At 38.8% G+C, this 12,780-nt stretch overlaps 1 protein-coding gene across 17 annotated transcripts in view; it reads left to right on the plus strand.

Moving 5' to 3' along the window:
* The window catches only part of LOC147756530 (uncharacterized), a 30,613-nt gene extending 25,703 nt beyond the window's left edge, over nt 1-4,910 (plus strand). For 4 of the 17 annotated variants that reach the window (XR_015323750.1, XR_015323747.1, XR_015323753.1 and 1 more), the window contains one exon: nt 649-4,910. Coding sequence is in view for 5 of the 17 variants with exons in the window: in XM_086983615.1 (XP_086839741.1) it covers nt 649-746; nt 4,816-4,896 (179 nt within the window). In the remaining 12 variants the exon portion in view is untranslated. Of the gene's footprint in view, nt 1-103 lie in introns of all 17 variants that reach the window. The other 13 variants (XM_086983617.1, XM_086983619.1, XM_086983615.1 and 10 more) reach the window with 10 other exon arrangements.
* The last annotated feature ends 7,870 nt before the right edge of the window (nt 4,911-12,780 follow it).

Raw genomic sequence — 12,780 nt, forward strand, 5'->3', positions numbered from 1 at the left:
GAATACATTTAATTCTTATAGAAAAAAGAATGTAATGACAAGCAAACTAAATAGTGCAAAATATCTGCCGGTAAGAATAATATTTTTGGCTTTATTCTTCTAGATAGAGAAGTACGTATATTACGCCGTTCCTATTGAGCGACTATTTCCGTTCGCGAGACGCTTCCGAGAGGGAAACCGTCATTTGCATAGCGTGCAATGGGGAGATGTGGAAAGCCGTAGCTGAAGACAAATACAACGACAAATCTTTGTAGGGCTACTTGAGCAGCAATAGTCGTTGGAAACGAACGGATTTATTTTCGGGAATCGTTCTAGTCGAGAACAGTAGACATCATTAAGGAATATGCAGGCCTCGTGATGCCGTATGTCAAATTTAAGCATATTTGTCATGCTAGTGGAGGACGCTACGAATGCCTTAAATAGCTAGATGTATAAAGCAAGTGCACGTAACCGTACATGTATATTTTTATGATATTGATAAGATTAGACAACTTGTTTCTTTCGGGACCCTGCACAACGCCATTGCAGAAATCGCACTCGGGGCATACAGCCCCTCTTAAATTCGTCTCATACACAAATCTTAGAATAGGCTGGCGAAGTTTCAGGCTTTACGAAACAAGTGAATTAAAGGACCATGCTCGTTTTTAGGTAATCTCAAATATAATGTCGGAAGAAAGTTGGAAAATATGGAACCGAATGTACCCCCTAGGCCGGTGGATAGTACGCAGTTACAGGCTAAAGTTCAGGTAACAACGGAAAAACGCGCTTCCAGTGAATTAATAAGCTCAGAAAAAAGTCACTACTTGTACGATTTTTACTTAACGAGTAAAGAAGGACACTCCGATATATACAGCTAACTAATTAATTTCCTATTACTGTATATTATTTGCGTAAAATGCCACGAACACATATTTGTGACAAGTCGATGTTTTCTTACTTTTGTTAGTGAAAGTCTCTATTTTCCAATTGAATACTTAGATTGAGGTTCGTTTTATTGCACGCAACCGAACTACGAGTTGAAAGACAACGGCAGAGCGGCATAAGTAGGACGGAGTATATAACTTTTCCAAAATGTTGAGCAACAAAGCTAAAAATTACTCAGTTTTGAATTGTAATTATATTATTTGAAATCATGTGTTAATGCCTTTATGTTTCGAACACCTAAGCCTTTCAAAATGTACAAATATGAGACCTTAATTCCATCTAAGAAAACAGACGTTCATTAACTCTAATGTGCAGGTTTTGCGTTGTCTGTACTGCTTTGACTGAACGCTAATTAGAAGAAATCTGTTTTTCCTAAACATAATTAAAATTTCAGATTCGAGCAGCTCGAGAAGGCCATTCACGCTTCAAACGTAAACATGTTATTGAGATAAATCCTTTCAAATGATTCCAAACGGGACTAACTTTTACGTTAGTTCTGTACTCGATAAAATAAAGTTAAAAAATGTATTACCCGAATCCTCAACTAAAAATTTAAACACCCTGTCCTATAGCTTTCTATCCTTTAACGACTATGTTTGAACCTAACATACGTATTGTCGACAGGATGCCCCACAGGTGGCTGCGTTTAAGGAAAACGTTCATGAATAAAGCCACCTCTAATTGTATATATAAATTTGTGTCATATCAAATCATACATATATACTGAATTTCAATGAACTATAGATTTTGTGTATAATAGCATTTGCTAAGTTACTCTAACAGAAGACACTGTAAAAATACCATCAAGTTTAGTAGAACACGAAAGCCTAACGCTAAAGCCTTAACTGCCCGTTTCGATAAAAAGTTATTTAGATATAATGCAACAGAAAGATAAATATCTACTAAACATATGAAAATTTCAGTTTGCTTTACATTAAGCGTTGACGTAATTGACTCTGCGCAAAGCGTTTTCCACTATATAATACAAAATTTTTTTTCTACATTACGATGTCATGTACTTACCGATTTTCTCTTTTTCTAGGCGAGCTGAAGCAGTTCCAAAATTGTCGAAAAAAAAAAAGACACGAGATAATTTTAATATGCCATGCTCAAAGCGTTTTGATGAGTAATCCATATAACATTACGAATTGTACAACCTGAATGAAGAATTTGGTAAGCAGGACCACCAATACTCGTAAAGTAACTAGATGGAAGAGAGGAATATATAAATTATCCACACAGGCATACTCCTTAACGAACAGCCACACTATCATTTTTTGTTTCAGTAGAGAAAGCGCTCTTCAAACCGTTGTTTTCCGCTCAGCTCCAAGATCAACCTTTTTCGCTTGTCAGACTGCGGCATCTTCGTTTAAGTAGATCGCGTTTTTTTCTATTCCAGCTTCTGTAAACGTTGCGCCCTTACTGCTGTGTGCCTCCCCTTTCTAGCTTTCATTTGCACCCGCTTAGTTTCAAGATGTTAATAGACTCGACGGAGCCGAAGTCTGCGACAGCGTTAATGAATCCGCAGCGCCCACACAAACCCTTCTGCCGCGTCCCTATTTCTAAGTCAAGTCATGATCGTTACCTTATTGCTACAGTGACTGGCTTCCTACATAGGCAATAAGCGCTGATTTCTTTTAATTCGCTACTCTTTTGGCAGTTATTGGTCGCCTAGTTTTGCGGCAGATATATTGAGCAGGGCGGAAATAGGCGAGTGCCGGCACAGCGGTTGACCACGAAGGCGGAAGTTGACCTCAATGATTTTCTTTTGCTATTGCTGCCAGGCCCCTGTCATTTCTCTCAGCGTTAGATAAAGGCTGATTCAGATCAGGTTAAACCCGCACAAAAGTACCGCTTATTGAAACAGTGTTTCTCTGATTTTATTGTTGTAAAACGCTTTAGTCGCAATGTATCGAGATCTTAAGCGATTTAGAACCAGTTACCATTGATAGTCATATTCTGAAAAATTTTTGCAGACAACTGAAGCTTTAGAATTGTTTGTGTCAGGGGGACAGAGGCTTTGCAAGTCCGACACGCTCAAAATTCAGAAATAACACATCTGATAGACAGTCACGTTATTTGAGGTTATATTTGACAGAAAAATTTGGCTGCATTGCTACAACCAGCACCAGAGCCCTTATTAGTATTTCTCGGTCCCCGCTCTAATGGCCATGTTTACGTTTGTTTATCTGTTTTGGTTTAATTCCCACTTTTTTCTCAAAACAGCTTTCGCTGTTTGCTTAGCGTAATAGATAAGGAATCGTTACATCTTGAAGCAACTCGTCTTTTACAACCTCATTTCGTTCAAGCTTTCGTCATACTATAGGACACTTTATAAGGCAGCGTAACCAATCGGCACAATATGTAGATTTAGTAAAATACATAATTCGTTGCAATAGCCGTCAGCGAAACAATTTAAATCTAGCTTCAAGCTTAGAGCCTGTAATCAAGAATCTGCGTCAAGTTCGAGACAAACATTTCAACTCTCTTGAGCAGGCCGGCAGTCGGCCCTGAAAACTCGTCCGCCTCAGCATATTCTTGCTTCCATTGGTTTTTAAAGTTCTGCAATTACTTCAGGAATTGCAGACCGAAGTAACTTTTTGTCTCAGACAACACTCATACGAGGTAACCAACATAGCTGCTTACGTCGTCATTTCTAGGCGCAAATCTAAAGGGGATCCCTCTACTTGAGACCCACACCACCTCAAGAACCTGCGAAGGCTATATGCAATAGTTGTGCATATGTAGATAAACTGTAACGCTATACATGCCAGACACATCAGGTACTACCAAAGTTTAGTAGTTAGCGGGAATCGGGCAAAGTAAGGCATCGAGACGCCACGAACCATTTCATTGTCTGTTTCACTGCTGCTCTTATGCAGAGTATAAACTGTCCTGGAAATTACGTAGAAATAACCTTATAATTTACTACAACCTAATAATCTACCCTTCTGCGAAATTTAGCTGTGTATTTTTCTATGACAGACAATGTTTACAACATATACGAAATTCTGTGTCACTCATAAAGCTTGTTGTGTTTTTAATGAAGCATATATCTACGCGAAAAAAGGTCGCGACAGATCTGCTCTGCGTTAAAGTCTTCGACCTACTCTGCTTGTGTAACTATCCCTGCTTGATTCATGCTAAGCTCTTATGGAGCGTTGAATTTCGACACAAAGCAGTCATAGGGAAAAACTCCTACTTTAAATCAAATCAAAAGGCTAACAATTCTACGATAATGTTTGCATCCACGACATATCTGATTGGCTCAATACAGTCGAACGCACGAATAATGAAAATGTTTATTTTCGAAGGGCCCGCGTTGTCTCTTATAAAATGCCTTTTATACTATGGCGGGTAACCGTACGTTAATGTTAAAGTATCGACATTCCGTAAATTTAAATTATTGAATTTTTTTTATGTTGGGAAGCTTCAGTGCATCTGCTCAGATAGCGAACAGCATGTATTGGATTGCTAGAGTTCTTGTGGCTATTTCTTCAGCTATGCATCCTAATAACCGGACAGATGCGTAAATAAAAAAAAAGCGTAGCTAAATATTAAGGATGAAGGTATAGTTTGGTCTGGTCCGTTAAAGTCTACCCATAGCTGATGTCGAACTGTAGTGTGTGACGGTCTCGTCGATACACGTTACAACAGTAAACCAACGATATGCTTAATCTATAAATTGCATGTATTGTTTGAATCATAGGAGTAAAATGCATCAAGGATATAATCTATTTGCTCATTATTGCGGTGTAGATAATAACTTCTGTGCTTTGCACTCTAATACATTGTATTATCTGATAGGCATTACGAAATTCGTCCGTTGAGATCTGATACATCAATGTTCGAACTATTAACCTGCTACGTAAATCTTGTCCTATATTACAGATTTTGATCCGAAAGGGCACATTCTACTTCTGCAGACACCGCCTCGTTGCTGCCACGAAAGACCGAACTCCTCTGCAATAAAAATTCAACCCGAACGTTAATAGATCCTCATTTCCGATGGGCCTATTTTGAATGATCAAAACGTATAGGTGTTTCTTTTTTAGCCACCTTTGTGGTATACATTAACCGGACTCTATTGGAATATACAGATTTTTTAGTTGATTCTTTGAGTTTGCTAAAGTACTAGCTCACGCCAATTTACCAATTCAGTATAGCAGCGGCAAGTGACAAGTACTGAGTAACAATCTCTTGATATAACAGAGACGTGCTTAGAACATTTGCGTGCAACAACCTTGTCAGGAAGGACTACAAGAACTGTCGAAGGTTTAAGGGCGTGCATAACTCTTGGTCTGTTCAACTACCTACGACGTATCTTCGACTGAACAACTGAGAACCATCTGGCTTCGTTCGCGTTTCTGGAACCAAAAACGACCTAGCCTGATTAAAATTACATAATGTGACCTATTTTTACCAAAAGAAACAGTTCATCCACCAACAAAGCTGCTTTGCTCAGCTCGTACATACACAGATGTTCTATTAAGATGTTTCCAACCTGTTCATGCGTAAACCGCATGAGAGATCGTAAACTAGCCTAACGTACGTAGAGCTTAACGTAGAACTCAGTCGAAATCAGAAAAAATGGTGGTTATCTCTATAAACCAATTAAGCTTTCCTATGCAAATTTTAGAATGAGCAGAAGTATACATGAAAATGCTTCATTCGACCCAATGGGCATCAAGTAATTTCTAGTGCATCCTTTAAGAATGCTGCTTTTTTTTTGTAATATATCGATGACAGCCCTTGAGGTTGCCTCAGTGCATTAAATGTAGAATGTCTTAATGGTTGATTGAAGATTGTCTATGCCAAAGATGGCCAAGAATACGAGGCCATTAGTATAAAATATTTCACTACTTTTTTTTAAATAGTTTCGATATGTCGCAAGTTTCCGCTGCATATGCTACGTGCACTACAAGATATATAAGCAGTTCCTTGCGACGCTAAATTGAAAGTTAGCATTGTAAGATTCTCTGCTGAACCTGTAATTTTTATAATTAATCCCTTTCGAGCAATTGTTCAAAATTACATGAATTCAATTCAAGACTAGCGACTTCGCATAACTATGGAAAACTTAAAAAGCCTGCCAATATATTATTTAAATCATATATTATACGTTTTTTATCGCATAGAATCGTCTTTCTCATATATATACACATTCGGAAATAGATGCCACTAATAAGAAAAAATCTCGCACAAGTTTCGCGGGTAGGTAATAAACTTGATCCTGAACAGTTTCAAAACTTGATAGTTTCTTTCGAATTTACCAGCCTAAGAGGAGCTTGTTTGTCCGGTCCGCCTTTTTTTTGAATCTATAGATGCTAAAAAAAAAAGGCTGGAAAACGAAGTAATTCTTCCAGAGAAAAAGTATAAAGATTTCGCCGCGGGAAATCCAAAACGGTAAACGATATAAACATTTCCCTCATTTTCCAATAATCCCTCCATTATATCAGAGACATGCCACCGAGGGGCGCTGTTATCCACTACCCAGAGCCGTCACAAAGAAACTTGTTTGACCCAGTGAGCAACGGGGATGATGATTTGTCTCAGACCGCAAACAGATAGAGTTGAAAAGGGCAGAAATCTTGTTGTGTCTAGAACTTACTCGGATTTACGTGCCGCAATTTTCCAGTGTAGCGACTTTCTGCAGCGAGAAATCAAATTTGTAGACCATTCTTTGTAACTTCCTTCGATGGTATAGTAACAAGCATTGATCATTTTGTTCACAAGGAATACCAAGCTGGTTACTTTCCAGCAGACAACAAAATTATTTATATTTCTAGGGTTTGCCTTGTATTTAAAACGTGTAGCGAGTTCGTCGTTTGTAACTTCATATGGTTCGTTTATTGGTATCATTCCCAATCATTATTGGGATTTTATTATATTACAGTATGTTATTATTAATATCTCCAATTTCCGCACATAACTTTTACCTTGGGACGATTTCGTTCGCTTCCTAGCCTGTAGCACATAAAGGAAGCCAAAAGTGCACGATAATAAACTTTTCGAGGGCATTGCGCCAGCCTACATATTGTGGACAACCGTCACCTCCACCAGACCAAAGTGTACCCCACTCTACAGCGATTCATTTTAGCAGCTGTATGAGTCATAGCACTTGTTGTAGAAGTCACCTAGCAATGGTGTAGTGTATAGGTTCTAGCTATACTATTAAGCTACTATGCTCTGGAAGGCTGTGACATGAAATGACCAGAGCGGAACGGTTTTAGAAGGCATGATATAACGGTAAGTGGAGCTACGGAGTACGTGACGGAAGGGGTTGACAATAAGGTCTCTACCACACACTGCGCAGAAGAGGAAAAGGCTAGCGGCAATGGAAGAAATAGCCTCTAGGACAAAGCCTAAGCTAACAAAACCGACGGAGAAAAAGAGAAGATCTGCGTCTTCCCTGCCTGTCCCGGCAATTGCCTGTGTGCGACTGAGCCTGAAAAATGACCGTCGCTCCACCCTTCTTTACTCCAGTCTGAACTGTTTGGATACTGGAAGAATGGACGAGTCTGAAGAAGAAATCTGCCCTCAGGGGTGGTAGAACAGCAATAGCAGGAGCGAGGAGGCCTCACGGTCCAAGGTAATAGAATGCGAAAATAAATCCGACCAAAGAACCACTGAGCATCGCCTGTGAGTGTTCGTTATCAAAAAGGTTTTGCGAGGGAACGTTGTTGGTTAGGGGACACCATTGTGGAATAAAGGTGGTTTGGGGGTCATGCGTCTTTGAGACATTTTCATCTGGCAAGATAATTGAGAGGAGGGCCGAAAAAATAGTGGATTGATGATTGATGGCAAATTCCGGGTGTCATTGTCTATGAACAAATTCAGTGTTTACTTACTTAGCTACAAAAGATTCTAACCGATATTAGAACAACAAATGCCAAGGAGAGGTTTTTGCTTAAATGCATTTTAGCGTCTAGGGAAGGACGATAGGAGTGGTTGTTCATAGATGCATGGTATTTTTGTTTTATAATGATTTTACACTTTAGGCATGGTTCTTTGTTTTTTTATCAGATCTGTTGGTTGAGGTTGACGGTCCACAGCCCGATAAAGTCACCCATATACAAGTGGTAACTGGCCTAGCTGTTCGACCACAGTAAAAACTCGCTTGTACACTGTTAATAGACTGAATTATGATCCTGATGTACTTATGTGTCTGTCAAATATCTTTAATATTCTAGGTTTCTAACAGTTTCATGTGTCCGTGTGTAGGTCACGATGGTGTTCTTTATCTTCAGATTTTTAAAATTTACCATTTAAATACCACGAGAAGAAATTTACCATTATGTATCTGTATATCTTCGTTCGGAGTTAAGGTTAACAAATTTTTAACAAAAAACGTGAGTTACAACTTTTTGTTGATTCGCATGCCCCAACCAGCGTTGGTCATCAACTTCCGTTTTGTACGTAATCTGCCCAGTACGATCCACGATGTCTCTAGTGACCATTTATTTTTCTTTGAGTTTCTAAAATGTTTAACCTCTTACTTGCTTTCCTTGGAAATTTCCCTTTAATTTCGTAATATTGATAAACGTTTCGGTTTTACTTTGCGATTCACTTATTTGTTCTTCATAAGTTTTTAGCCTTTGTTGATGATAATTGCTCAACTTTATGTTCGTAAAGTTCGTAAAGAAAATAAAAATTTTCTAGTTAAAGTCACGAGAAAACAGTCTGATTATATTAACCTGCGCTATTCGTTTCAGTATGCTAAGAAGTCTTTCGACTAACCCCTTATATTGTCGACCAAATAGAGCAGTACAAATTGTTAATATTCTAATAGATTTAATAAAATGGGCAGGTTTAAAAATGTGAATTGATAGTTGCCGCCTGGCACGATATTAAATGAGTATCGCAGGGGCTCAACATGTTATGTAGCGGTACTTACAGGGGCGGTGGATTCCGTCATCATATAAACACGCATCTACTAAATTATCTATGAATTGGAAAAATCTACGCGTACACCTTGAAATATATGAGAAGATTTGGGTGAAGATGGAACAGGTATTTACGTATATCCATTATTTCCTATATCCGCAAAAATGGCATTTTTCTACAGTTCCGCTTTACAGCTTCCGAACTGATCTAGAAATCTTATCTTATATAGATAGCTATTAGACCCGAAGGTCTCATAGTTTTAAATCAATCTTTCTACATATATACATATGTTAGTTACATCAATATATCACATACATATGTGGTGCATATACTTGCGAAGGAATATATGTCAGAGACTTGTTAGGGCGGTAATGACAAGGATGCACGTATCAGATGAAACGGAAGAGTTGTTTATGAGAATATACAGAATTTCTGCGGCATTCACAGTGAACTAATAGATTTATCCTATCGGCTGCTAGTTTGCGTTGCTAGATCTCTTGGGGTTCTATCCACAAACAGTGCATCGTCTGGATCGTGAAAAGGTCAGCGATGAGTTTGTTCTGCGGTTCATTTAACATCGACGATAGATGTCGTCTTCGGAGACAAGCTGATGCCTTATCTTTGGCGGAAATGAATAGCAAGCAACACCGGTGAAATCTTCTGCTATTTTCAGGTAGTATCTGTCCGATTTTTAGGACATATGGCGCGTATCTGAGGCTTTCGCGAACGGTTACTTACATCAACATTTCTACACTGACGCTTATCGACCATCTAAACACAACAATCATTAGCACTGCACTTTTAGATGGTGGCGATAACTTCAGAGTTCATACTATTGTTTTTCTTTTATTCATTTTCCGTTGCGTCTGTTTCGACTTCTGCAGCCGTACATTCATCTAAAACGCAGCCTACTATTACTCAATTTGCGACGATTCGATCAATTTATAATTTATCTAGCGCTTATCAACAGGATAAAAGGCGATGTTCCCGTAAGTTACAGGTCAATTAACTTATTGTCCGAAAAAATTTGTTCACTAAATACTTCAGCCAGCAGCTTTTTGATACACTTTAAACTGATAATCAACATATACACAGTAAAATCTAAATTTCTTTCATTTCTCTTGCTTTCCCAACAACTGCTACGAGTTGGCTCGGCTTTTGCTTTGTAGAGCCGTACTGTCTGATATCATCAAGAACATCTGCCATAATATGGGCTCATCTACACTCATTTAGAACAACGACTTCGTTTTGCCCATCTTCCCCTACCTTCGCCCTTAAACATTGCTTCCATAACAAGTATATCCAACGAAGCTGGGAGAACGTCCTGATACGAGCGCTCGACAACGAACACCGCTGCTTCAGAGTCTAAATTGCAGCGGCTACCTGAGTACGAAGGTCGTAGAGGAACAAAATAACATATTAGGTTGTGTATGTATTCTACGAAAAAAATAAATTTGCTCGAAACGTCAGCACACGGCTTGAAGTGCCTCTACCTGCGAACACAATGGCCTTTAAATGTTTTCGACGAAAATCGGCACGACCCTCATCGTCGGAGACCAATCTTATCAAGCATTGTACGTGAAACCTAATCACCATGTGATCAAAAGTAACCGGTAGAGGATGACTTTCGAAGGTCAGAGTTCGTTGGTGTTAAGGCCAGATCGCAAAACTATTTCGGTTGGCCAAGGGACCCTGTAATAGTATGGTGTTTCTCATTTCTGACACAAAAATTAGTAAATATTTTGTTGTCGGTTTTAATAGTACTAAAAAATGGAACGTGGTTCCATTCACGGTCGTATTAAATCATCCATATACAAACTGGTCTATTTCTGAAACGCATATTATAGACTAGAAGAATCAGTAAAATCGAATTGAATATGTAAATTAGGCAAATTAATCAGACTTTTAGATACTGTGTAACCATAAATTAATTAGAACGAAGGCTAATGCGTTCAATACTACGAGTATGCCTGAGTAAAAAAAATCATGTAATATAATAACAGTAATATCTAGGGTAGAGTCGTCCAATTAAGTTGTATCTTTATGGGAGAGTCTGAGCATAGCGACTTATACGTCCACTTTGTCAACACTGCAAACGCCTATATCTGAGAACCTTCATGAATTTAATTCGATAGTTCAAAGATGAGGATCAAGTCACAGAGTAGTTCGCTTCAATCAGCGGCCTTTAGCTTGATTGAGTCTGCACGTGATCAGATTTTGTTGAACATTCAATTCAGCTTTACACCGAAATAACGAACAGCATTATAGGTAACATGACTGTGCTGTCTGTTATATTTTCTAAACAGTTCCGTACAACTGCACACGTCTTAGCCTGATGCGGTCTCAAGCGCACAGCAAACTAACACTTACAAGTATCAGTTCTATTGCGTAAAACCATAAAGAATCGTACCACTGCATACGGATACGTCAATAAGGAACGTTTATATAGTATATAGTTAATATATAGAACCATTACAACATTATTAAAGTTCAACATTTCTTATTGAATATTCCGTTATCGCTAATTAGAGGCAGATTCGAACATCCAAGTCAATTATACTATTGGTATTTACTTGGTTCACTGCTAAGCGAAGGATCACTGTCGACTTAGAGATCTATCTACTTCTCGTTTGCCGGTATTGAAGTTTATATTATGACCAGCCCTGGGTCGCTTAAAAATAACTTAGCTCTTTCTTTATTCGAAACGTTTACATTTTTCCACCACTTTCTTATAACTACTCCCAACAATTTTGTGTCACGGATTAAATATGTTCGACTTGGACATAAACCCTATCAAATTTAATTGTTGCTAAAAACTTAAAGCATTATTTTCGTGAGAAAGATTCGTGATCGAGCCAAATGTAGGGCAATATACCCTAGTCGTCCTTAATTCCTTGTGATGTCCAGTTGCCGGCCTACGCATCCCTGCGTCACAACTGACCGTAGATCAGCACCACCATTGAATAACAATCATTCCAGCTGCCCCCAATCTTAACCCGAAGTCACGTCAGCGTTTCCGCTAATCGTATATAGTTCAGACAATCGCTTGACCTCATCGCAAGCAGCTCACAATTTACTAACGTAATGTTTCTGTATTACCGTCGATACAAAAACAAAAAGTCAAATTAATCAGTACTGTAGCTTGTTACTTTGAAAACCGCTTTAATTATTAGATTAATCTCGGCTACAATTTCAACATAGAAATACAAATAGATATTACGAGCTAGGCGACCTAGGGACGCTTACGTAGTCCATTGTATCTGATTATTAAAATCACAGGTCCAAAAATGCCAAAAGATCCAGGGATCCAAAAAAATCTTACTTCCAAAATAGCAAGTCTACGTAGCACAAATCTTCCGCAACCAAGCTTTATATCTCACTTAACATTAACAATGATTTCACCTTTGAATGAGAAACATGGACGTTGAGGCGTAGAGGGACTTTGCTTAGGTGCTTCGAAGTCGTATGAAGCCATGTGTGATGCACTATCTTATCCGTTGACAGTAGCGTTCCCCAAGTAAACGTAAAGGCCTTCCCGTGCCAGGCTTCGATTCACCCAGTCAGTGCTCTCTCTAAAACATAAAAAGTTGACTGTCCAGTGTTTGTAAGACTCAATTTTGGTTCAATCCATCGACATGCCAATGGAAATTTACTACAGAATAGGCGTACCAATTAGGCTACGATATCATACTCAGCTCGGAGCGGTAAATGTGATAACACCGAGCTTGAAGATAATCGTCTCGAGTCACCACATCGAAGTGCGAAGGCCGCTGCTGCGTCGTGTAGTTTGTTCCATAGTTTATGCGGAGAGTGTCCCGATTATCTAGCGTTGGGTACGCTTTTAGACCCAGGCGTGTTTTCCTAGCTCTTTACACGATAGTGGCCTCTACTTTATTTGCAGACCAGTGCACATGAATCGACTCTTCGTATGGTATCATAGATATGGTTTGAACTTTAGAGCTAGGCATA

This window comes from Varroa destructor, unplaced genomic scaffold (assembly GCF_002443255.2).
Source record: "Varroa destructor unplaced genomic scaffold, Vdes_3.0 BEIS01000003.1, whole genome shotgun sequence".
Lineage (NCBI taxonomy): Eukaryota > Metazoa > Arthropoda > Arachnida > Mesostigmata > Varroidae > Varroa > Varroa destructor.